The sequence below is a fragment of the Astatotilapia calliptera genome, chromosome 14 (assembly GCF_900246225.1).
Source record: "Astatotilapia calliptera chromosome 14, fAstCal1.2, whole genome shotgun sequence".
In the NCBI taxonomy this organism is placed as follows: domain Eukaryota; kingdom Metazoa; phylum Chordata; class Actinopteri; order Cichliformes; family Cichlidae; genus Astatotilapia; species Astatotilapia calliptera.
This window is the reverse complement of record NC_039315.1, coordinates 21878286-21904367: the sequence shown is the minus strand read 5'-3', so window position 1 is coordinate 21904367 and position 26082 is coordinate 21878286. Positions and strand designations below refer to the sequence as shown.

Sequence of the window (26082 nt, the reverse complement as noted above, 5' to 3'; positions counted from 1 at the left end):
GCATTGTTAACGTCATGCCTGCTAAAATTGTCATAACATGACAACATAACATGACACATTAGTTGTTTACTTCAAAAAATTGTCAGTGTATTTTTTTTCCAGACTGTTCGTCTGTACTTTAAAGTGTTTGGTTTAGTTAAATGGAATTTTTTAAAATAAAATAATTGTCCTTTAAAGTCAGGCAAGTTATTATCGACCTACGTGTCTGTGAAGGTTCTCAGTCATCCAGGTCATCGTAGTCAAAGGAGCTTGCAAAGAAAAGCGTCTGGACTTCTTTAAGTTGCTTGAAGACGTTTCACCTCTCATCCGAGAAGCTTCTTCAGTTCTTTGACCTTTGACCTTAGAACTGAAGAAGCTTCTCGGATGAGAGGTGAAACGTCTTCAAGCAACTTAAAGAAGTCCAGACGCTTTTCTTTGCAAGCTCCTTTGATTATCGACCTACCAACCCCACTTCAGATCAGACAAAAGAAAGAGTGTGACACTCCGGCTTCAAATAAACTTTCAACTTTGTAATTAAAAAACAGCAATTAAAATGTGTGATTAAAAGTGTAAGTATAATTTTTTAAAAGTACCTTATAAGAGTCAAAGATGGGAGACTTCACGGGGATACGCTTGTCTATAGCGCCCTCTAGTGCCAGAAAAACGCAGCAAGGTGCGATTAATCGTAGTTTATTGTTCCCCCCAAGTGTGTTTGTGGTTTCAATGAGCACGTCCTGTGTATTTTTATAAATTCACGATGTTTTAGGGAAGCTGCTGTCTTAATGTCCTTGCGTGTCGTTCATGGGGGGGGACTGGTGAGAGGGGCAGAGAGAGAAAGAGCTGTGGTGGCTAAAAAGTGAAAATGCACTGTGAACGGAGGAGTTCCTGGGAGGTTGGACTGAGCAGGCACCGGCTGCTCTGTGGACACTGCAGTCTGGCATACAGACTGAGGCAGAGCTGCAGGGAGGACGAGTCTCTGAGATCTTGGCCGCACCGGAGCTTTGGTGAAAAGTTTGGGCAGCTGCTGAGCCCCTGAAGGCATCATGGTTGTGTCGGCGCGGAGCTGGGTGGCCAACGAAGGAGGGAAGTACTTCGTCCTGGTGGGGAAAGTTTTTGTCTGACATTTGAAAACCACCCATCTCCACTTAAATCTGTTAACTGACTCGTTAATATATCTGTTATTTATCTTTAACTTACACAATTCTCCAAGAACGCTCAAATGAATCTGTTGCTGCTCAGTTACTGTGTTTAGTACATGTTGTATCCATGCAGTCTGGTTGGCTATTGTAGGGCAGCTGTGGCCTGAACTCAGATACAGATGTGCACGAGACGTTTACAGGCAATTTCTTGTGCTGTTTGTGATGATGTGTTCCGTGTGTGTGTGTGTCTCTCTGCGTGTGTGTGGGGGTAGATTCTGTGGCTGGGAGTTAACACCTGGCTGTTCATCAGCACCTTCCTGCTCTACTTCACTGGACAGCAATACCACTACCTCTACAAGATGCTCGGGGTGAGACCTGATACATTTACATGCACTTTCTAGATGTGTTGTTTTGAACCAAGCTTAAAGAAGGAAACGGACCCTTTACTGAGCCCTTACATCAAACCCTTTCTTAGCTGCATATGTTTGATTAGACATAAACAGATTTTTCAAGATTTTTATTTTGTACATCTTGTCATGTGAGACAGGAAAAACTCATCAGTGACCCTGAGGGTCATGATATTGTTGATGCCAGCTAACATTCACAAAAGAAAACTGAAAATAACAAGGTCACTCTTAATGATATAAGTAGCAGCTGTGTTTTTACCAGCTGTGAGAAACGTATAAGTGACTTTCGTCTTCTGAAATCACGCCTTTTCCTCTGCCCTGTCATTTCCACCATATCATTTGAGATTAGTTATAAATCATGTACCTTCATAAGGCCTACAAAGTGTAGCTCCATGATGTAGTGATTCACATATTTTGGCTGATAAGTGAAAAATCCCTGGTTCTTGTGAGTAAGGGAACCGCTGACAGTAGCTTTATTCAGTAGACCTACAGTGCTCTTCATAATTCCACAACTAAACAAGGTTGTGTGTGTGACTTTTACACTATTTTCTGTGAAAAATTTGATTCTTATTGTTGTTAAGGAAGAGATAAAAGCACCACGTGTATTGGCTTGTTATTGTGACCTCCAGAACCAGGCAGCAGGGACATGAGCTGGGTCAACCAGTCACACACACATAGAATCAGGTTTAGATTTTAATGCCTGCTCGCTCATGTGGTGTAATTTTTGTCACAAGGTCTCAATGGTGTCTCTGTGGGCGTGGGTGTGTGACTCTCGATGCATGCTTGTGTGAGTGAAAAAGTTCCTTGTCTTTGGAAATAATAATTGCAGTCATTACTTCTGCACCAGATCTGTGATTTTCTCCCAAAAATCACATTTTTTATGCAAATATAGCAAAAACAAAAGCACTCACCTGGATTCTGTGTTTAAAAATATATCAAATTGTGCTGAACAAACTCCAAACTGATAACTGAAATGTGCCAAGAACAAAGTTTAGCACATATAATACAGTACGAGTATTTGTAAATGAAGTTGTTAAAGCTAGTATGAAAAGCCAGCAGATGAAAAAAACAAAGGTAAAGCTGGAAGTGATAAAATTAGATGTGGCAGCGAGCAGCATGTGCGAGCTATTGCACTGCGTGTACAGTGGATAGCAAAGGGGAGAGAGGGGCAAGTGTGGGCACGCTGCTGGCTTGACTGAATGCCTTACCAGAGGGCTTAAGCTTATGTGTGTGTCTGCACGTGTACGTGTGTACATGCAAGACGGAGATGTATTTCGAAGGCAAACTGAATCCAGCTCAAACTTCATTTATCCAACTTTTCTCCTTCACCTGTGTAAATCGGGTTTTGGGGATGTACAGAAAGCAGGGAGGATATCAGACCTCCTGCTTGGTTTTGGCGTCAGCTGTTCTTAGTAAGGTATGCTGAGTGAACGTGTGTGTGTGGGAAGTCTTTCAAAGGTGTAGGCGTCTGATTTATAAGCATGCTGGTCTTCCCCCATCATCTGCTATATGTAGATTTTAACTCTTGACCAGTTGTTTCACCACATTCTTATATTTCAGCATCTGTTGTACAGCACACTGTGACAGCTAATCACTTGAAACTGGTGACTGACCAGAAGCTGCTGCCGCCTTAAGGAATCACATTGTTTTAAGCGCACTTCCTATATTATGTTGCATCTCTTACAGCCATCACAAATCTTTACCGCTATTTAAATCCCCCATCCCTTCAAAGGCTGGACTCCAGTTTCAGACGCGCTCTCCGTCTTTGATCTGTGCTTACCTTCATCTCTCACACCAGTCATTTCAGTTTCTTGGGGATAATCAGAAGAGACGGCACCTGCAGCGCACGCTCAGGCTGCCAAGAAAGTGTTTAAATGTGCTGTGTTTACAAGATGCCAAAGGACGTCCGGCTTTTAAGCTTGAAAACAGCTTCAATTGTCGGGCTCTAAGATTAAGATTTGTAAAACCACATTACACAGCAGACGTCCCCCCTGTGTCGCTTCAGGTAAACTGTCCACTTGTCATCAACTTGTTAGGGGCCTCTACATAACCTGCTCTGTACTAAAAGGATGACAGACTGTAAAACTTGCAAGTGGTGGCAAAACAGTGGTGTAGTCAGAAGAGTCTTTGAGTGTATACTTAGAGAATAAACAGTGTTTTCCAGTCTTTTTAAATCTCTTTTTAAAGCCAAAAACTGGATGACTTTCAAAATAAATGAATGTGTTCCATTTAAAGACTAACAGACTCCTAAAGGGGTCCTTAGCTCTCTATTCTGAGAAAGACAAAGGTAGTTTTATCTAGCACTACGAGCTATTCAATTGGCCATGATTGAATAGCTGATATCTGAATGGGAATAATCAAAAATGTGCACCTTAATCCACCAGGCCACTTTACACCCACCAAATGAGGCCTAGTGTTGGCAACTTGCCTAACAATGTATGTGTGTGTGTGTGTCTGTGTGTGTGTGTGTCTTTCCCAGCTAGGATTGTGCATCAGCAGGGCATCTGCAACTGTGCTAAACCTGAACTGCAGCTTGGTGCTTTTGCCCATGTGCCGCTCTCTGGTGACCTTTGTACGAGGAACACGGATGGTAAGAAATACTACAGCTCGGATGGATCATTGGAGTTTTTAGGGACGGGAAGAAGAACTTCCAAGTGGGTTTGGTTGTATCAGTGAAAACAGGTTGTGGGGCTTATTCTGTAAAAGCGACTCATATATTGTAAAAGAACTGCTAAAAAATACAGAGGCAAATATGAATATAGAAACATAAAAGGATTGCAGTCTTGATTAGGGTAGAAGGAAGAGGATTAGTTGGTGTTTTCATTGAATCCCAGCCACGTGAATAATACTATTGTCTGTGTGACACACACACTGATGCAGATATCAAGCAGAAAGACACGCAGACTGCTGGACAAGTCCAAGACCTTTCATGTGGCGTGTGGCGTTGCCATCTGCATCTTTTCTGGTAAAAGCTGTCACTCGTCACCCTGCCTCATATTCATTCATGTATCACTGTGTGCCTGTCTGTGTTAGTCTGTGTGCTGAATGTGTACACATGAATCCATGCTAGCTCAGCATTTCTGCTGAACCAGCTGTGATGCTCTTCTTGCTGTTTGTGTTTCTTTTTACTGTCTACGTGTCCTGTGTGTATGTTATTCTTATGGGTCTCCTATGACATCATGGGAGCCTCAAGCAGCCGTGGGTCCAGTGGCTCTCTTCTTTGCAGGGGTCTTCCTCTTATTCATTCATATGTTTCTGGGAAGCCTGACCGGCATTGCTGTTTCTTATAGTTACTTGCATGTGTCACAAAAAGCTGAACCGCAGGTAAAGTTAGTGGTAAGCCACATGCTGTGAGCTTTCCTGCAGCAGAGATTCGGGCATTGTAAAAAGGTCCTGCCTCGCTCTAAATATCTGACTAATTAATGTGATTAATGGTGGTTGCGGAGACGAGCTGGCCAGACGATGATTGTCAAAATTATGCATTACTGATTACTGATAAAGTGATAAATAAGGCCATTCATTCATCAGCTGAGAGTGTTTAACCAATCAAACTGCGTTACTTGATTGCTTATTAAGCAGGTTCATCTCCATGGAAGAGAAAGGCTGATGTTCACCAGCTTACATTCATACATCAGCATGCTAACTTGCATTAAATAGAAACAGAATGCCTGTATTTTCTTCAGAGCACATTTTATCACGGCCCATATAACAGTTGGAGTGACATTTTACTTAAAACCAAAATGGTCAGAAAGAAGCAATCCATTATCTGGGGACTGGGAACGTCGGTTAAAATCTTCCATTCTGTGGTTTCACGGATATTCCAGCCTGGGTTGATCGGCTGAGATTTTGGCAGCAGAATGACAGAAATTTAAAAAATTTAAAAAAAAAACCTTCAAATGCTGGCATCTGTTCTTTGCCTGTAAACTTAAGTTCTTCTTTTATCTTCATCATCACTCACCTCTCAACTCATTAAACATTACTCAGCAGTTCCCTATGCATATGCGTCCCCCCGCCCCCAACCCCGGGGCAAAGTTCTCATGTGCTGAAAAACAAAACTCAGAGACAACAAATGACTACAAAGGGAGGCAGCGGGAGAGACAGACGGAGAGGAGGAGGAAAGAAAAGAGAGCAATAGAGGAGGCAGTGGGAGTGACGAAGGATGTGAGTAGGGAAAATAGGACCCTTGTGTCTCGTGATCACACCCTCTAATTCCATCAGCTGTTGAACAACTGCGTGGTTTGGCCATGATGTCAGCTAGGAGTGTGTGTCCTGTGTGTGTGTGTGTGTGTGTGTGCCAGCTAGTAAGTGGGGAGGTTGTTTTGCTGAGTTTTTGCTGAATAGACAAAGAAATGTTTGTATGAGTTTCTGACGGCAGTTCATTTGAACATGTATAATTAAGTGAGAGCGTGTCTGTTTGAAGTCTTGTATGTGCGCACTAAATGTGTTTTAAATCAGCACAGTGTAACGTTTTGTTTCTCCTCTAGTTATGCACGTTTCTGCCCACCTGGTTAATGTTGTCAGATTCAGTGTGAGATACTCAGATGACTTTCCGGCTCTCAATTTGGCTCGCTACAGAGGAGAGGTGAGACTCAAGCACACCCCCCTGAACTCACCATCACAGTGACACGTCCCACCGCAAACCCTGTGCTTCCAGTTTCAAGACATGCTTGAAACCTGTTGTCTGACCACATCTGGAGCACATGAGCAAAACAGTCCTGCACACCTGGTCATTCACAATGTAAAACATCCACTAAAAGAAAACATGATTGCTGGATTGCCAGATGATTAACTGTCTTTTATATCAAAGCTTAAGCTACTGTTACATAATCAGAGAAGCATTCATTGTGAAGCACACCAATCTCTAAATCTGAAAGCATCAACCTGTTTGAGCAAGTGAGGGAAATATCCAAATATGTCCACACTTTTAGCCAAAGCTAGTCGTCTGGAGATTTTGTCTGCTGATTAGCTCACCTTCAAGAACATTCTAGAAAGTCACCAGCTGAAGTGATGTGTTGGAAAGAAGCCTGCAGACAGTTTTCTCTCCAAAGCACAGACTTGGCTTCCTCTGTGAGATCAAAAACTCTTCATCGGTCCTCACAGAAACAGATGCAGAAGAGTGAACACAATTCTTATTTTCTGCTTTCTTTCCTAGGACCCCATGCTGATTATTCTGACCACAAGTAAGGACTACTCTTTGTCATGCACTATGGTACAGATTAGTGGCTTTAGAAAGAATAGGAAGTCATGTTGTGTTTTTGAAATTCAGTTTTTATATTAAATTAAATGGCAAATATTGCTTTAAACGTGTGAGCAGACAATTCCCTTATGTGTATTTTTATATGTATGTTTGTGACCCCTAAGTACTTTGTTGGGTTTGTCTCCATTCTGTAACTGAGTTATTGTCTTTAGTCCCAGGAGTCACTGGTGTGCTGCTGGTCCTCATCCTCTTCCTGATGTTCATATCCTCCTCCTACTGTGTACGGTAGGCTAAATCAGACCACCATTATAATAGTCATCATAGTCTTTGTATTAATAGAAGCGAGGAAAGAACCCTCATAGACTTGATGAGCAACTGTAATTGGGATGAATTGGAGCCCGGCTCCACGTCTCCGTTCCTCGATACAAACATGATTTGTATTTATGTCTGTCTGTCAGACAGAAGGCGAGACATCAGTATCTCTGTGTTGTGTTTCTTCGCTTTTCTCTTTCTGTCTGAGCTCATGACTCATTTTGTGTTAGTCAAAGTGAAATGTAAGCTGGAGACCATGAGGAGGCACAATAACAGAAGGTTGTGGGAGAGAAAATCACAGCTCTGTCCTTATTCAGGTCATAGTGGGTCACTCACTATACGTGTATTAGTCTTCCGAACGGTCTCCCTGATTTCCTCGGTAATTGAACAGGGGATAAGAGGCTTTTCCAGACCACTTAAGGCTTTAGATAAGAATTTGGCTAAGTGGCTGGAGTGGCGGGATGATGGCGGCTGCACAGCAGAAGAATACCTGCTTAATGAGTCAGTGATCCACAGATATGAACTTACTTTAAAGTCTCCAAGGTTATTTATGTTTTACGGATTGCAGTACCTTCATGTCTGCTCCCTGTTGCCTTTAACATTAGAAAGTGTTGAGTTGTGAGAAGCTTTGCGTTACGATGCCCATGGAGGAGAAAATGTGTGCTCTATGAGCTCATCTAACGACTTTGAAGAGAAGCCCACTTTTACAGCTTAATGTAAAAAAAAGAAAAAGTCACGGGCCACAGTGTTTAATTTATTTCAGAATATGCATGAAATGAATTCCAAGATGCAATAATTTTATGTATTTATTTTTTGAAATGGAACTTTCCTCTCCAAAGATTCCTTCCACTTTCCCAGGAATGATAGATTGGGATAGCTTGAGTAATCTCTTCTAGCATCATTCCACTTCATGATCAAGTACAGTTAACTCAGAGAAACAACAGAGCTTTGTACTGCATGCCAGAGAGCGATACGTTGCTCTAATAGTTTCTCTTTTAAGTTCTTAAAAGAGATTTATGCTGTGTTTAGTTGTTGTTTCTGGAGAATGATTGACAGATTAAGCTATGTTTTGGTTAGTACAGAACCAGAAGAATCGTATGACATTGTTGGGTGTAACAGGATATCTTAGCCACGTTGTGTATATCTTAGTTACCATTTAAAAAGAGCTGCATTCGAAAAGGGAGAATACAGAGCTTGGTTGTTGTCTGCAGTGTTTATGGGGGGTTGTTCTGTGTAACGACCTCTTTACTGATCTTTGATGTTCTCCTCACTCAGGCTCTGAGCTGGGAGTCTGTACATCATGTCCTTAGTAAACTCTGATCGTCTTGTAATTTATTACAGCATGTCCAACTATGAGATCTTCTGGTACACACACAACCTCTTCATTGTTTTCTACGTCATCCTGATGATACACATGGTTGGGTAGGTAGCACTAACAGTGCATGTGGGTGTTTGGGTTTCCCCTCTACACTTATGCAACACACAGAGTCATTTCTTTTTCCAAGGAACTGAAAGTCTTTCAGGTGAAATTCAAATGCAGGTACTAGTCATCCCATTCAGCCAAGTGCTTGTTCGCGCCTGTTTGTTCTTCTGTGTGGTTGAACTGTCAGCCCCTAGTTTTCATTTTAAATCTATTTTGCCTGAGTAGTCGTAAAAGAGTGATGAGTAAATGTGCTAAAGTGTGACTGATGAAAACATTATGTTGTTTTCATCAGTGGAGCTCTAAAGTATCAGACCAACATAGAGGCACACCCCCCTGGTTGCTTCAGAGCCAACCAGAGCAGCACCGAGCAGCAGGGAGATGAACTGGACACGAGTGAAGAAGAGGAGAGGCGATGCAACGAGGACGCTCGCTTCCAGCCACATTATCCCCAGGTCAGAGTGTGTGTGTGTGTGTGTGTGTGTGTGTGTGTGTGTGTGTGTGTGTGTGTGTGTGTGTGTGTGTGTGTGAGTGGTCCAGGCATGTGTGTTATGAGCATATTTACATGTGTTTGTGTTTTGGTTTGAGTTGAAGGAAATGTTTGTTTAAGTCTTCGTCAGTGTTTTAGGGTTTGTGGTTGGGGCTTTTGGATGAATGCTGGGTATTTGGGAAGTGTTGGTAGGAGCTGGTCCCATTGAGCAGGGGTGTAATACTGCTAGGAAGGGGCTGCATCCTTTCTCTACATCAAGGCCTGTTTTTGTGTGTGTTTCCTCCTGCGTGTGTGATGATGTGTTTGCACTTGGTCGTTAAGCAACGAGCTGGTTCCATAAATCCCCCCTTAAGTACAGTTGTGCTCCCAGGGCTTTACTGAAGCTGCGAGCAATTAGTCTGTTACAGGTAACTGCCAACAGAAAGGAAGAGAAAAACCTCACACTGTGATATCAGTCGATTTAGTATTTATTCTTGTGAGCGTACTCTCTCTTTTCAGCTGGACTTGATTCAGACTCCTCGGGTTATTGTGATGGGGAGCAGGCTGATGGAATTACAAAGCTTTGATAGAAAATACCTGGTACACATTTCTGTACTAACATTCGCCGACTTAGATACATTCCCGAGGGAAAATTCGGCTGCTGTAGTTTGAATGGCCTTTATTATGCAAAGATTCCAGTCGCCAAGCCTCATGATTCAAGCCACTTTTCAAATACTGATACCACCAGAACAGCGGCAGCAGTCATTGGTTTGCTTACAGTGCTGCGCGAAAGTATTTGCCCCCTTTGTGGGAGTAAATACAAAATGCACTTTTTAAATAAAGACTTAACTGACTGGGCAAAATAAATGAAATCACTCTCTGCTTGTTAAATCGTGAATTAACTGCGATAAAGCAGAGTTTCTGGAAAGCTAGCCTCACTCAAGCCTGATAGCTCCCAGACCTGTTGAATCAAGAAATCACTTAAATACAGCCTGTCTGACAAAGTGAAGTAAAGTGAAAGATTTTAAAAAATGACACATCATGTCATGATCTTAAGAATCTCAAGATAAACAGCAAAGTCACTGATATCTTTCAGTCTGGAAAGAATTACAAAGCAATTTCTAAGATTTTGAGAGTCCAGAGAACCACAGTGGGAGCCATTATCTACAAAAAGACCAAACAAAGTTGGAACCAACAAAACTTTTTCTTTCTGTAGTCCACTCGTTTCAGTAACCAGGAACTGTGATGGATCATGAGCCACATGAGCTATTAAGTCATTGATTTTTCAGATCTTTCCTTTTATGTGACAGTGTTGGGGTCACACCAGAGTAACTGCTGAGATCTTGTAACATAGTGACATCGCAAAAAAAATAAACTCAGGAGAGCAACACACATGACATAAAGCTGTCTTTGTGAAACTGCTTTCATTATCTATCCCATATGCCTGGTTTGTGCTGTGTTGTTTCTGTAGACGTGGCTGTGGGTGTCTGGTCCTCTCTGTCTCTACTGTGTGGAGCGTTTCTACCGCTACATCCAGAGCCGTGACCCTGTTACCATAGTGACAGTCATCAGGCACCCTTGTGATGTCGTGGAGTTGCGCATGCTGAAAAAGAACTTCAAAGCTCGACCTGGACAGGTGAGTTGGTCAAATATCCGCTGCTTTTTGGAGAGAAGGGAAATTCCACTCGTTTGATTCATCTGATGATTTCTTTCTCTCGACATACCCCCTCTCTAATCCCCCCGTCCTCCTTCTTTTACATCCTGCTGGCTCTCTGCGACTTCCCGTCCTCCTCTTTTTTCTCAGCATATTCTTCTTAACTGCCCAGGTGTCTCCTCATTTGAGAACCATCCCTTCACGCTCACAATGGTAAGACCTACTGCAGCCCGCTTTAACGCATTCCTCTGTCGTGACACAGTGCAAGCACACATATATTCTGTATACACATGTGAATGCAGATGTTTATTAGTAGATACTCAACACACCCTCTGCTGATGACTGGCACTTGACTGACACCTGGGCTGTGCAGTAATATTGTGTTTCACGCTGTGTATTGATGCTTACGGGATTAGTTCAGATTCCATGATACAGTAGGAGAAGATAAAGAAATCCCTGTATGCTCGCACAGCAGGAAGGGATGGAATCATTTACACACAAACACACACACACACACGCAGCCACATACAAAACCCACTGATTCCCACAAAGGAGCACAATAACTGTGCATGCCTATGCCTGGTGTGTTATAGAGCTTTGAGGAGGAGGGTAGAGAATCACTCTGACAGAGAGCAGACAGACCCCTGAGGCTAGTAACACTGTCTGCCAACAGGAAGGCCGTGCGTGTGTGTGTCCATCAATGTGTGTGTGTGTGTGTAGATTGTTAAATTTAGTGAAAAGAGCTATAGCTATGTATTGTATATGTGCTGACCCATGTGTTTGTGTGTATGCCAGTTTTTCTTGTGTTAGCTGCACGTGTCTCTGTGTGTTAACGTGTGTGTTTGTATTTTGAGTAACTGTCAGCCCTTTAACTCCTCACAGTGTCCCACAGAGAACAAGGAAACTTTGGGCATCCATCTGCGAGTTGTGGGAGACTGGACTGGTGGGCTCACACATACACACACACACACACACACAGAGAAAAGAGTGACACACAGTTTCTATTCCCTATCAAAGCTGACAGGATGGAAGCTGTTTTGTTTTGTTCTCTCTGCTGAGGACACATTTCTGAAGAGCTGCATTCTGATGTGTGTAATCACCCCCTGTTTTTTTCTCCTTGTGTGTGTGAGTGAGTGTGTGCAAGACTCCTTCTTTACCTCAAGGCCAAGATTGTTCCCACAGGTTCATCATCTTCCTAGATGACACATTAGTTAATGGAGTTCAAGAATGTTAAAAATGGCAAGAATGCAGTTTTTACCATTCTTGAACTCCATTAACTAATAAAACCAGAACGAGGACTTGATGTCATTTGGACACAGTATGTGCAGTCTGTTCAGGAAAAGGGACTGGTTACCATGCAGCCAACTTTAAGGAAATATCTTTTAGTGGAAGTTCTGGCTAAAACACTTACTGTCCTTTCCACTTGCTTTGGTACACACCCTAATACACACCAAGGGAAGTTAATCATCCTGGATGACAGGATGAAATGAGAAGGACAGAAATGATGTACTGAAAGGGCCTACATCTCTGCATGGTAACGATATCTGTACTTTTAGTTGCATTGCTCATGACCAGTGTTGGGACATATATCACATATAGATACTGTTGCTTTTCCGGCTGAGAACCATGGCCTCAGATTTGGAGGTGCTGATCCTCATTCCCGCTGCGTTACACTCGGCTGCGAACCGCTCCAGTGCGAGCTGGAGGCCCTCACCCGATGAAGCCAACAGAACCACATCATCCGCAAAAATCAGAGATGAGATTCTGAGGCCACCAAAGCGAAAGCCCTCCGCCACTTGGCTGCGCCTAGAAATCCTGTCCATAAAAATTATGAACAGAACCGGAGACAAAGGGCAGCCCTGGCGGAGCCCATCACCCACCGGGAACGAGTCCGACTTATTGCCGGCAATGCGAACCAAGCTCTTGCAACGGTTGTATAGGGATTGAATGGCCCGTAGCAATGGGCCAGACACCCCATACTCGCGCAACACCTCCCACAGGACGCCCCGAGGGACACGGTCGAATGCCTTCTCCAGGTCCACAAAACACATGTAGACTGGTTGGGCAAACTCCCATGCACCCTCAAGTATCCTCGAGAGGATAAAGAGCTGGTCCAGTGTTCCGCGACCAGGACGAAAACCGCATTGTTCCTCCTGTATCCGAGGTTCGACTAGCGGACGAACCCTCCTCTCCAGCACCCTGGCATAGACTTTCCCGGGGAGGCTGAGGAGTGTGATCCCCCTGTAGTTGGAACACACCCTCCGGTCCCCCTTCTTGAAGATGGGGACCACCACCCCGGTCTGCCAGTCCACAGGTACTGCCCCTGATCTCCACGCAACATTGCAGAGACGTGTCAACCAAGACAGCCCTACAACGTCCAGAGCCTTCAGGAACTCGGGGCGGACCTCATCGACACCAGGTCGGGGATGAGTTCCTGCCCCAAGTGGAGGAGTTCAAGTATCTCGGGGTCTTGTTCGCGAGTGATGGGAGAAGGGAGCTGGAGATCGACAGACGGATTGGGGCTGCGGCTGCAGTAATGCGGACGCTGCACCGGTCCGTCGTGGTGAAGAGGGAGCTGAGTGTAAAAGCGAAGCTCTCAATTTACCGGTCGATCTACGTCCCTACCCTCACCTATGGCCACGAGCTGTGGGTAGTGACCGAAAGAACGAGATCGCGGATACAAGCGGCGGAAATGAGCTTCCTCCGAAGGGTGGCTGGCCTCTCCCTTAGAGATAGGGTGAGAAGTTCGGCCATCCGGGAGGGGCTTAGAGTAGAGCAGCTGCTGCTCCACATCGAAAGGAGCCAGCTGAGGTGGTTCGGGCATCTGGCAAGGATGCCCCCTGGGCGCCTCCTGGGCGAGGTGTTCCAGGCATGTCCCACCGGGAGGAGGCCCCGGGGCAGACCCAGGACACGCTGGAGAGATTATATCTCTCGGCTGGCCTGGGAATGCCTTGGTATTCCCCCGGACAAGCTGGAGGAGGTGGCTGGGGAGAGGGAGGTCTGGACCTCTTTGCTTAGGCTGCTACCCCCGCGACCCGACCTCGGATAAGCGGATGAAGATGGATGGATGGAGATTTATTTTGAAGCAGCTCCATATAAGGTTTTTCTAAGCATTTTGATCTTTTGAGCACAAGCTTCTCCCTCAGCCTTTTTGTCCCGCATCAGCGTATTTTTGTTTGTTTATCTTGTATCCTCCAACTCTGCATTTTTTTCTGGTTATATTTAATATCATAAAAGGATGACTGATGGGGCTTTGTACTGATATGTGGCATATGTGAGGTTACGTTGCAGTCATTAGTTGTTTCTGAAATTTAGGCACGCCGAGGATAAACACTAACGTGATGCAATGAGTACTGCAGCTCATTAGTCCTGACATGGAGTACATGAGTAATTCGATTTTTAACCTCCCCGGGTATGTGTGTGTCAACATCTGAAAACGGTCTATAATGGGAACAAGAACAAAATCAGAAATGTATTTTCATTTTCAGTACTTATGATCAGTGGCAGATGACACTGCCTGTCATTTTTCAGCATTCCAGTAGGCCAATCAGCACCATTCATTCAGAGTAAAAATTACAACTAACTAAATAAAAGACAAATGAACCATATTCAGAGCAACAGCAGACTCATAAATAATTTCTAGAAATATATGCTTGTCTGATTGTTCACTTGAGAATTCCCCACAAAGGTGAGATGTGCATATTTTTTTAACTTGTTGAATTGCAGCTTTGCACCAGGACTGCTGACTGCCACATCCTGCAGCTATAAAGTGTGTTTTTGAGTGGAAAGATCAGTACTGACATTCATGAGTTAGGACCTGCAGGCCAATTAATTTTCAAAAATTTATGAACTCTTACTGGGAATTTATGCTTCAGTAGGAAATTCATGCCGTAGCTACTTTGTAACTGCAAACACTTCTAAAACCCTATAACCCTACCTGCAACCTAATCTGACGTGCAACTCCTTGGAAATGTAAGAACACGTCACCTTGACGCAGCCTGCAACTTAAACTAACAACTATTGCAACCATTGATTCCTCTTGTCCATTTCTGCCTTCTTTTTCTCAGTTTTTGAATAAATCGGAGAAAGAATAAGGATATTAGTGCATTACAAGGAATAATAATCATAGCATCAATATAAGGGTTTCAAGGGACTCGAAGGGACAGGATGAGGAGGTCGGACAATTTAGAGGGCGTCAGAATAGAGCTGCTGCTCCTGCACATCGAAAAGAGTCTGCTGAGTTAGTTGAGGGATCTGACTAGGATGCTTCCTGGACGCCTCCCAGGTGAGGTATTTGTAGCATGTCCTAGTGAGAGGAGACCCCTGGGGCAGAACCAGGACTCGCTGGAGAGATTACATCTCACAGCTGGCGTGGAAACAATTCTGTGTCACCCTGGATGAGCTGCAGGAGGCTGAGGTGATGCAAGTCTGGGATTCTCTGCTCAGACTCATGCCCCTGCAACTTTGACCCAGATAAGCAGTAGAAAATGAATAGATGGAAGTTACATTGACAGAAGCATTATGTATCTAAATATTCTAATAGGCTTGAGAGTATATGTGATCATTAGGAGATCCCTCTGGTTTTTTCACAAATCACACCATGCCTGAAACGATCTCCTCTCCTCTGTCCTCAGAACGATTCACACAGCTGCTGCTTCCTGAGCCAAGGATAGACATGGAGATCCTTCCCATGGCCCAAAAGAGGAGATACCCCAAGTACGTTTCTGTGTGTGTCTGCTTAAATAATGTGGCTGACTTGATTTCTCATGAAGGCTCAGAATCCCAGAATGGCTGAAGGTTTCAACCTTTTGACCTCTGACTCAGTGCTCTTCCTGCTCTGTGTTTGATAGACAGTCAGATGAGTTAAACAAACCATCAAAGGCCCAAACCCCCTTGGTCTCCTGTGTTGGAACAAATTTCATTTTAAAAAAAATAATGGAATATATTTTGACCATGAATATAAATATTTCAGAAGTGTTACAGATTCCTGTATTCATGATTATGTGACAGTAATGGCAAACCTCACAAACCACGCCTCATATGGATGGCCCTCATGTTATTTATCTTTTACGTAGTTTCATGTGTAATATCTTCTCAGTATTCTGTGTTACATTGAGTTAAGTTTGTGTCTAATTTTTTTTGTGTGTATTCTTGATCACACAAGAGAGCGAGCAGCTGTTGTGGAGATATTTATGTATTTGGGGGATTGCTGTCTATTTGTCAGTTCACACACACCAGAGCACAGACAGACAGACAGACAGATAGACAGACAGACACACACACACACACACACACACAACTGCACCCAGACTAGGATTTCAAATGCAGGATGTTTATGTGTGTTTGACCCAAGGGAGAAATATAATTGCATATGTGTATATTTATCTTGGTAGCTTCTCAGCCAACGATCTTTTGTTTTCTTTGTGTTGTTGTTTTTTTTGTCCACATTGTATGTTCAGAGTTTATGTTGATGGGCCATTTGGAGGTCCGTCAGAAGAGGTATTCAACTATGATGTCAGTCTTTGTGTTGCCGGCGGAATAGGAGTCACCCCGTTCGCCTGTGTGCTGCGGGCGCTGCTGTGAGTTCTTACAAAAATATATTATATGCTTATAAATTATGCACAGACTGGGCATTTATCAATGGACTTCTTCCTTCCTTCCTGCTGTACACCTAGTGATGGCTGGATGGGTTTCAGGTTGCAGAGGTTGTATTTTGTGTGGGTCTGCAAGGAACTCCAGTCGTTTTACTGGTTCGCAGAGCTGCTGTGTGCTCTGCATCACAAGGTCAGGACAAACTCTGGCTGTTAGAACCTTCATGTTATATGAATCATGCTGGAATTAAATGGCAAGCTATAATTCAAGTTTTCTAAATGTTTGTGGCATTCGGCAGACGAAGGTCAGAGGTGTATGTGTCTGTGAGACAGCAGAAGTTGTAGACTTGAGCAAAAAGCCTCTGTTTTTTGTTTGCTGGGTTTCACACAGTCTTGAGGCTGTTTGTAGTCTCGCCTCTGCTTCTGTATTTCAGAAAAATCTAGAAAATAAATGCTGCATTTATATCCTGTATCGTACTTTATGAATGAAATCAAATACACATCAGCAACACTACAAACCATGTTTTTCATTTAGCTCTGGAACGAAAACAGACCGGACTACTTTAATCTGAAACTGTATATCAGTCAACCAGACAGCTTGCAGGTAATTGTGGCACACACACACACACACACACACACGCGCGCACACACACACACACACACACACATATCAGTGTTTCTCTTTGCTAATCTTGTAATTTTATTGTATTTCATTGTCACTTGCTCTTCTCGGTTTATCTTTTGTTAGATTTTAAGAACTCCACCCACTAGAGGGCGGTGCTTTACAAACAGAGAGAAGCTACAGCGCACAGTTTAAAGTGTATCTGTTGCATGTTTTCCAGACTGTTCCATTAAAGCAAACGCTTTTGTTCTTTTAGGCGATGTAACAGCCAACCAATATAGAAAAAAAATAATTCTGTTATATTAGTTTATCGAAAACATTTTGAGGAGTTTTGAACGTATTCGTGCGACTCTCGCGGTGGACGTCTGATTACGAAGTTTACGTCAGTCGGACCCAACCGGACCCTTGCTTATTTTAAACTGTCCGGAGCCTCGAGTCCTCTGGGGTGCTCTCTGGTCCGAGCACCTACTTCATTCATTTTTTTAAATTTTGTGACCTCGGTGACTTGTCCACCGAGAATTTACATTACCGTATAGAAACTAAGCGTGCGGCCCGAGCGGCGAGCTTCAAAGACGTATAACAGGAAGTAGTTAGCCGTCGATTCTGAAGCTAGCCGTGTCCGCTACGGGACATACAATGGACTTATTGACATAAATATACATTACAAATAGGCATAACGTCACAATGACCGACTTCTGTTTTTGTATGGCATACGCCGAATCCACGCTATCTCCTCGTTAGTATAGTGGTTAGTATCCCCGCCTGTCACGCGGGAGACCGGGGTTCGATTCCCCGACGGGGAGACGAAGTCTTTTTATCCGTTTAGCATCACACAACATCGCTGGGTGTTCCCATCAGCCTTGGGGTTACTCAAAAATGTTTGGCACATTATTCATTGCTTTTCTCAAAAATAACAGGATACATTATTTAACTACTTAGCCAAGAAAGTAATTTGTTAAACTACTCTTTACATTACTGTGGACTGTGGTTGTTGCTGTCCTGGACGCAGATTGCATTTGAATTGCCCTTTTTTGCAATAAAAATAAAATAAATGTCCAAAAGCTCCAAATTTCCAACTGTGTTAAGGTTCACCAAACCAGCCAGTTTATTGGTTGATTCCCATTTCATTTACATTCACCTTTTTGTGACTAAATTTCTTTTGCTCTACTAACAGTAGACTGACACAGCTATGTCCAGCACTGGTGGCCCTTAAATTAGATACCACATTCTTTTAGCCTCTAGGAGAAAACAGGAGAAAAAACAGACTTTTTCACTTTTTTGATTTAGAGAGATGTACACTTTATCTGATAGAAGTCTCAAACAAAAAATGTTTCTCATAAACAGTATAAATGTTTCTTTGTTATGTTTTTTTTCTGTAGTAGTAATAGCATTAACTTTATGTAACATATAATGCAAATGTGAATTCAAAGCATCCTAGTTTTTTATGCTTTTTTTGCAGAGCATGTCTGAGGAGAAGTACCGCCCACTCACATCAAGGATGCAGATTGGTCGGCCCAGGTGGAAGTTACTCTTTGATGAAATTGGAAAATCCAACAAACAGTGAGTACAGTGGGACTATCCAGTGAGTCTCGTAGCTGTAGAAACGTGTGTATAACATTGTTGTTAAAATTGATTTCTCTGTGGTTTCAGTAAACGTGTTGGTGTTTTCTGCTGCGGACCGAAGGGCATCTCCAGGACTCTCCACCGACTGTGTAACTCACCTCAATACAATGGAACAACATTCGAATTCAACAAAGAGTCGTTCAGCTGATTAAACTTTAGAGCTGGTGCTACACTGTCAGGGCATATCAGTAGAAGTCATCTACTTTGGGGTAGATGGCTTCTCATTCAATCATGGGAAAAGTTTTTAGTTAAATTAAAGTTCTTAGTACCTTTGGACAATCATGGTTGCTTAAAAAAATCTTGGATGGATTTTCATTTGATATAAATACTGACTGTAAAGTTAAATAATGATAGACTATTTATATTCAATCTCTGTACATGTTTTCTAAAGGTCTGGCACATCGAAACAGCCTGTTGGGTGCTTTAAATAAGCTTCGACTTTGGTTTGTGACCCAATCAACATGTGAGAAAAGCTTGGAGTCTCCCGAAGCTTCTGTATCATCCCTGCCCTGTTGCACCCCTCTGTGGAGTAAAATTGCATTCTCATGTTGGAGTCGAGTGTGAGGAAAAAGGTGTGACTCACCGTGATCTTATCACAGTATTAAGAGACTTAAGAGCCAAGCCCCCACCTAGTTCTAAATATCCAAAATATATGGATATCTTCTACATCCAGAATCAACTGGCCCAACATTTGTTTTGTCAGCATCTAAAATATACTGCTCACACATTCTTAATTCTTGCTTATTACCAAGTTGTAATTACCCTGGATTTGTCGATGAACGCTGACTAAATGATGATCACATTCTTCAAATACAGTGCTTAACAAATTTATTAGACATTAAACCACTAAAACTGATTTCTCTGTTCGGGTAATTAAGTGTAATTTGGTATCGTACTCAAATAATAATATTAATAATGTGCTTTACTATTTTTTCATACTTTTGTAAAGCAGTAAACCTGAAAATGAATGGATAATAACAATAATTATATTTTAGCATTAAAGGTATTTCTATTAAAGAACATGTGCATACTGGTGAATCAACTATTACAGCAACATAAAAATGATTTTAGTAATTACCAGTACTGTTAATTTAGGGCAACTGTGGGCTAAATTTACACTGGGGCGATGGTCGAAGAAAATTGTCAAGCAGTGTATGTTTAGCATGCATGTTAGATTTAAACGCTCAGAAAAGGGGGCAAGGATTTTAGGTCCCCGCAGAATGTTACGGGTCAGTATGTTTCTCTCACTGTGGAAGGATTTGTAGACAGCCCGGAGGGAAGTGTGACATTTGACAAAACTAAGAGGCAGAAAAAAGTATTACAACACTTATCTCAGAGTCTGAGGCAGTGTGGTTTAAAAATGGGCACACGATGATGCAGTCTTTACACACCACTACACCTCAAGCTTTTTTTTACTTTTTTTTTGTTGCTTACTTTATTTATATTGTTTAAAATAAATGTACAATTTGACATGTCAAGGTTCTGCAGGATTTTGGCAATCTTTACTGAGTCTACTCACAGGTATATAACGGAAGCATATTTCAGGTTATGATGATTTACTGGTTTACTTTAGTATTTGTCATGTTTAAAACCTCTGATTTTTTTTTTTGAATGCCACAAACTGGAGACTGGAGGTTTCTACAAAGAATAAACATCTTGATTTTTTTCTGATCAACTGAGTAAACGTTGTAATTATAATTTGAAATTTTTGACATTTATCTAAATCTTTAAGATCAACTTTCTTTTTTGGCACAAGTATGAAATAAATGGTTTATATTTATTACATCTTTATTAAATGTACTGTTTTCAATCATTGAGTGATTTAGTTTTACATTTATTTATAATTGAAACTACAGTCGTAATGACCACTCAAACATCGCACTGCAGTGCAGTAACTGAACAGCCCAGTCAATCAGCATTACATGCAGATTTCTGCCACCATGCTGTAAAATACACAATCTCCTAGTTATTTTTAAAAGTGATTATCAACATTATTGCATAAAAAATAGGCAGCAAATTTGCATCAAGTTGGATTTTTAATGAAGCATGTACAAACTCGTGATTCATCTTTGTAAGCACTGTAACAACTACAGTTAATTTGCTTGTGAGAGGATTGCAAGAAAAACTGCACGCTGTCTTTTAGCATCAGTTCAAATACACACATTAGCACATTAGAAATGTAGTCATTGTTTTCTCTGAAATCATATTTTTAACCACTCAAACTAAACTCACAACAGTGGTTAATGTACATTTTTTACATTTATTGCATATTTCACAAAACCCTGGAAGTTAAAACTACATCAGAAAAACTACTTTGAGCCTTATTTCCTCAAGGAATCCCAAAAGAATTTTTCTATTCCGAAAATATGTTTTTTCTTGTTTGGATGAACTGTATTTTCCTTTTTTTAAAAAGTTGCTTCACTGGCTCATCTGTACATGACTATATTTTAAAAAACATAATCAGATTCTTGTTTTTAATTGGCTTCATAACCATCACAGGGTTGTGCAGTACCTGTGTTACAGAGTGGTCTGATATGAAGATGATCCTTCCTCTGAGCTGCTATGCAGTAATGGCTGTCTCTCCCCGTAGCTTGATGCTCTCTTCTTCCTCTGATTGCGCTTCCATTTCCGTCTTGCAAAAACAATGATTACTGCGATGATTGCAGCAATCAGAGCTCCCAGAATCCCGGCACCCACGAGCCACTGCCAGATCTGTTGTGCCTGCTGGAGGTAGGGGTTCAGGAACTCTTGAACAAACCTCTGACCTATGGTGAGACAGATAGGATAGGACAGTAAAGCTTAAAGAAAAGGCCATTTAGGAGATATATTTACAGTTATGCACTGACCTGGGTCCAACAGATAGGCATATTCATATCCAAGAGCCTTATTGGACAGGAAATAATCTCCGTTTCTATAAAGAGGCAGGAAGGGAACCATATAATAGCCATCATTGTGACCAATAGGGGCATTGGTGCGTGGGTAGCTGTTTCGTGGAGGCTGGTGGTTCCTGAGCCAGCGCTCATAGATACTAATGAAGAGAAGAAGTGAATAAGAAGAGAAAAGGGACAGAAAGAAAAACCTACATGAAAAAATTGAATATATATCATGATTCTACATGATATGCAACTTTTCATCCTTACATCTTCTCTAGGTCTCGCTACTTTTATCTTTCTCACTGCATTACACCCAGTGTGTGCAGTTTACCTTTTGCAAATAATATGGGCGGATAAGTGTTACTATACCTGTCAATGAAAGCATGATGTAGCAGGAATATTGGGTCATTAGCTGAACCCTGTACTGATGACATGGAACCGTTCATGAACATATGCAAGGCGTTGTGCAAGGTGCTCTGGCCTGACACGGCCATACCTGTCTGTGGACTTGCAAAACCTGCAGAAGGTGCATGATACAGGAATGGCAACAATGTTTACACAGGAAGATAACACTCAGGGATGAATTTAGTAGTAAATAGTTTGTAGGTTTATATGAGAAAAATGTTTGTGCAGAGAAAAACGTGAGCTTGGTGGAACAAAAATGAGAAGGAACTGAGATATATTACGACTTAAAAGTCTTACAGCTGGCCTGTGCGACCAAAAAATGTAATTTATTATAATTAATTTCAAAAGTTCTCTGAGACAACGGGGGAATCATTTTCATATTAAATACATTTGAAGTTTTAACAGAATTGATGTCCTGATGAAAGAATGTCCTCTTTCACACCTCGTTCAAATGCACTTGATATAATTTAATTCAGGACTCAGCTTAAGGGGCAGCCTGTGATTTACAACAAAACTGGAAGCATATCTAATGATATAACGTGTGCAGGATGTGTTAAACTCCAACAATAAATACATAAAATAACTAGCAGGTTTTAGTGTCGATGTCTGCATTAGAGTTTGCAATTCCTTGTACACACACTGGTTTGTATCTACCTTTTGTGTTTCCAATGTGCCAGTGCTCATTCACAAGCTTAGTAAGATTAAGCTGAACTTTGGTGATTAAACATGAAAGAAGAGAGGACTAACACAAATGTATGTGCGTGTCTGCCTCTCACTCCTACCCTCTAGGACATTTCTAAAGCTCATGTTGGCAAATCGGTCCATGGGTCCTGTCTCGTACTCGGGGAGGCCCACAGCGAACTCCACATCATCTGAATTGGGAAGTCGTTGCACACGATTGGTATCATGGTTGCCGGGATTACGTAACAATGGACCCTCCCCCGTGGCATTACATAATGCTTCTCGGCTGTTATACTCCTCTGACTGGGTGCAGATAACCTATACAAATGTATAAATGCAAAAGTGTAAACATACATGTTTCTCGGGCTGTTATAGCTCACAAACCTGCGGGCCTCCATAAGGCTTTAATATGGCTTTCTTACAAATAGTAAATGGGCATTAATAGGCATTAGTGAAAACTAATGGAACTCTCTGAGTATTCAGAACAATGCTGCTTTCAAAAATCACAACTTTAAAATAAAAATCTCTCAAATAGTTGGATTAACAGGATGAACCAACTTAATCCTGTGGGCTTGTTTTTACAAGAAAATGAACTTTCAGTGAGTTAATGTATAAAAACTGTTTAAAGGACCACATATAATCAAATATGGGTATTTCCATTCTAAGACACACTGAAACCCAGGGCATGAGGATCAATTTTTCTTACCTTCCATGATGAGAAGACAGAGGCAGTGCTGATGAGGTTGGGATTAAGGGAGTTGCGTCCACCCATCAAGGCATCGGTACACACGTCACAGGTCTGGGAGTTCCTCCAGTCCCAGTATGGGATGGTGAAATTAAAATCTCCTGTTAGCTTCCTGATCTCATTCTCCCAGTGAAGCAGGAAGACTCTGTGCCAGGGCAGAAATGCTGCAGATTCATGAGCAAAATCGATATCTTGCCATACATTCCCTGGTCCTCCCAGGAGGGCATCTCGGGACACATAGTAGTGCATCCACACAAAAAGGTCATAGGTGTTGATGTCAGAGAACATGGGGTTCTCGCCATTTTCTCCCATCTGTGCCCTTGTGCCAGTGGCGATGACATAGTCACGATTGATGGTGTTTTTACCCAGGTTCAGATAGGAGATGAACTTCTGCTGTTCAGCAGTCGACATAGTCAGGATGTTCCTGCGCACTGATTCCCTGTACTCAGCACAGTTTGAACCCCAGTAACCAAACCTACACTCGCCACAGTTAAAACCTCCATAGTTTCCAGCACAGCGGCACGTCCGGTTGAAGAAAGCTAAAGGCCAACGCTCTCTGTCATCGATCCCACTGTGAGGGTACTGGGGTCCATGTGGCTCGTCTGAAATGACCACGTCTGTGCAGAAACCGCGGCCTGACAGGGCACCGCAGGCTGAGCCATCTCCATCCCACAATGGACAGCACTCTTTGGTCCGCAGTCCTTCTGAAGTGGCACAAGGGCGAGGAAACTGGCTTACACAAGCCCCAATCAGCTGTAAGAAAACTAAAGACATACACAGTCTTCTCATGGTGAAAAGTCAAAGGCACTCCACTCAGGGGGAATATAAATTCTTGTTAAAAGTGTGAGAACCTCTTGTCCTCACAGAAGGTTAGGGAGAGCAAAAAGCAGCACCAGCAAATAGATTCACTTACAAAAAGTTACTTCCAGTTAAGCAGAGAAATACAGGCTCACACATTTCCAACTTTTGCTGTTTCCCCCCCTTTTTTTCTGTTTTGTAATATCTACTCCTCTAACCTACCATCTAACTAGCTACCAAACCTCCCTCAACCCTTACACTCATACACCCAGCCAACAGCCCCTTGTTCTCTGCCTACTCATTGAGCTGTTTTAGGGGGCTGTCCTCTGAAAAGTGTGTGATCTCACGCAGCATCACATGCTCAGGATAATATTCTTATTTCACTTTGTCTAGAGACCAGCTGACCTCTACTCCACTTCACCTCGGGCAGAAATGTCTGGTGTGTGTGTGTGTGTGTGTGTGTGTGTGTGTGTGTGTGTGTGTGTGTGTGTGTGTGTACAGTACTCCCCTCCCTTGGGCAAAGCCTCTCCGGGAATTTATGCATGATCCGATGTGCTACAGAAACGTGTGACAGCAAGGAGCAGAAGTTGAGGAGGTGGGAGAGCGATACCGGACAGTGTATTAATGAAAAGCCAGGCTTGAATTTAAATATTAAGACAGTGTGTTAGGATGGGATGAGTTTGTGCTTCTACTTGGTCTTTTTATGATGTTAAAGAAAGCAAAAATGTAATCTGCTACCTTCAGCGATGTTTAGTACTGTCTCAGAATATCTCAGAATATGTGCTCTAATAAAATGGATACTATTAAAGTTTAATATATTCCATCCATCCATCCATCTTCATCCGCTTTATCCGAGGCCGGGTCGCGGGGGCAGCAGCCTAAGCAAAGAGGCCCAGACCTCCCTCTCCCCAGCCACCTCCTCCACCTCCTCCAGCTTATCCGGGGGAATACCAAGGCGTTCCCAGGCCAGCCGAGAGATATAATCTCTCCAGCGTGTCCTGGGTCTGCCCCGGGGCCTCCTCCTGGTGTGACATGCCTGGAACACCTCACCCAGGAGGCGCCCAGGGGGCATCCTTGTCAGATGCCCGAACCACCTCAGCTGGCTCCTTTCGATGTGGAGCAGCAGCTGCTCTACTCTGAGCCCCTCCCGGATGGCCAAACTTCTCACCCTATCTCTAAGGGAGAGGCCAGCCACCCTTCGGAGGAAGCTCATTTCTGCCTGTTGTATCCGCGATCTCGTTCTTTCGGTCACTACCCACAGCTCGTGGCCACAGGTGAGGGTAGGGACGTAGATCGACCGGTAAATTGAGAGCTTCGCTTTTACACTCAGCTCCCTCTTCACCACGACGGACCGGTGCAGCGTCTGCATTACTGCAGCTGCAGCCTCAATCCGTCTGTCAATCTCCGGCTCCCTTCTCCCATCACTCGCGAACAAGACCCCGAGATACTTGAACTCCTCCACTTGGGGCAGGAACTCATCCCCGACCCGGAGTGGGCACTCCACCCTTTTCCGGCTGAGAACCATGGCCTCAGATTTGGAGGTGCTGATCCTCATTCCCGCTGCTTCACACTCGGCTGCGAACCGTTCCAGTGCGAGCTGGAGGCCCTCACCCGATGAAGCCAACAGAACCACATCATCCGCAAAAATCAGAGATGAGATTCTGAGGCCACCAAAGCGAAAGCCCTCCGCCACTTGGCTGCGCCTAGAAATCCTGTCCATAAAAATTATGAACAGAACCGGAGACAAAGGGCAGCCCTGGCAGAGCCCATCACCCACCGGGAACGAGTCCGACTTATTGCCGGCAATGCGAACCAAGCTCTTGCAACGGTTGTATAGGGATCGAATGGCCCGTAGCAATGGGCCAGACACCCAATACTCCCGCAACACCTCCCACAGGACACCCCGAGGGACACGGTCGAATGCCTTCTCCAAGTCCACAAAACACATGTAGACTGGTTGGGCAAACTCCCATGCACCCTCAAGTATCCTGGAGAGGATAAAGAGCTGGTCCAGTGTTCCGCGACCAGGACGAAAACCGCATTGTTCCTCCTGTATCCGAGGTTCGAGTAGCGGACGAACTCTCTTTCCAGCACCCTGGCATAGACTTTCCCAGGGAGGCTGAGGAATGTGATATATTAAACATGACATTTTATTCAGTCTGCCATG

At 43.1% G+C, this 26082-nt stretch overlaps 2 protein-coding genes and 1 non-coding gene across 5 annotated transcripts; 2 read left to right on the top strand and 1 right to left on the bottom strand.

Annotated features, from left to right (window-relative positions):
* The first annotated feature begins 661 nt into the window (after window positions 1-661).
* On the top strand, window positions 662-20159 carry nox4 (NADPH oxidase 4). Of its 3 annotated transcripts, XM_026193061.1 has the most exons (18): window positions 662-1079; window positions 1391-1486; window positions 4005-4115; window positions 4406-4490; window positions 6010-6107; window positions 6678-6705; window positions 6935-7007; window positions 8376-8456; window positions 8750-8909; window positions 10395-10559; window positions 10728-10790; window positions 11460-11520; window positions 15212-15293; window positions 16037-16156; window positions 16253-16361; window positions 16704-16772; window positions 18250-18350; window positions 18441-20159. In XM_026193061.1, the coding sequence occupies exons 1-18, from the start codon at window positions 1023-1025 to the stop codon at window positions 18559-18561; spliced, it is 1680 nt and encodes a 559-aa protein (XP_026048846.1). In that variant the 5' UTR covers window positions 662-1022; the 3' UTR covers window positions 18562-20159. The 3 variants fall into 3 exon arrangements, with proteins under 3 accessions (XP_026048846.1, XP_026048847.1, XP_026048848.1); XM_026193062.1 differs by lacking the exon at window positions 8376-8456; XM_026193063.1 differs by lacking the exon at window positions 662-1079 and having other exon boundaries at window positions 1417-1486; window positions 4009-4115.
* trnad-guc (transfer RNA aspartic acid (anticodon GUC)) lies at window positions 17522-17593 on the top strand. The gene has a single exon. It is a non-coding gene; the product is annotated as a tRNA-Asp (tRNA).
* A 271-nt stretch (window positions 20160-20430) lies between the features above and the next one.
* On the bottom strand, window positions 20431-24192 carry tyr (tyrosinase). Its single transcript, XM_026192320.1, has 5 exons — window positions 23079-24192; window positions 22474-22690; window positions 21656-21803; window positions 21260-21441; window positions 20431-21178 (listed from the first exon to the last, which is right to left on the bottom strand). The coding sequence occupies exons 1-5, from the start codon at window positions 23904-23906 to the stop codon at window positions 20931-20933; spliced, it is 1623 nt and encodes a 540-aa protein (XP_026048105.1). The 5' UTR covers window positions 23907-24192; the 3' UTR covers window positions 20431-20930.
* Window positions 24193-26082: the final 1890 nt, after the last annotated feature.

What these genes read in the sequence shown, in the direction of transcription:
- nox4 (XM_026193061.1), top strand. Translation starts at nt 1,023, where the DNA reads ATGGTTGTGTCGGCGCGGAGCTGGGTGGCCAACGAAGGAGGGAAGTAC. An exon ending in TGTGTGCTGCGGGCGCTGCT is followed by an intron (nt 16,157 to 16,252) that starts GTGAGTTCTTAC and finishes CTGTACACCTAG; the next exon opens with TGATGGCTGGATGGGTTTCA. An exon ending in GTCAACCAGACAGCTTGCAG is followed by an intron (nt 16,773 to 18,249) that starts GTAATTGTGGCA and finishes CTTTTTTTGCAG; the next exon opens with AGCATGTCTGAGGAGAAGTA.
- tyr (XM_026192320.1), bottom strand. Translation starts at nt 23,906, where the DNA reads ATGAGAAGACTGTGTATGTCTTTAGTTTTCTTACAGCTGATTGGGGCT. An exon ending in CATCATGCTTTCATTGACAG is followed by an intron (nt 21,442 to 21,655) that starts GTATAGTAACAC and finishes TCTCTTCATTAG; the next exon opens with TATCTATGAGCGCTGGCTCA. An exon ending in TGCCTATCTGTTGGACCCAG is followed by an intron (nt 21,179 to 21,259) that starts GTCAGTGCATAA and finishes GTCTCACCATAG; the next exon opens with GTCAGAGGTTTGTTCAAGAG.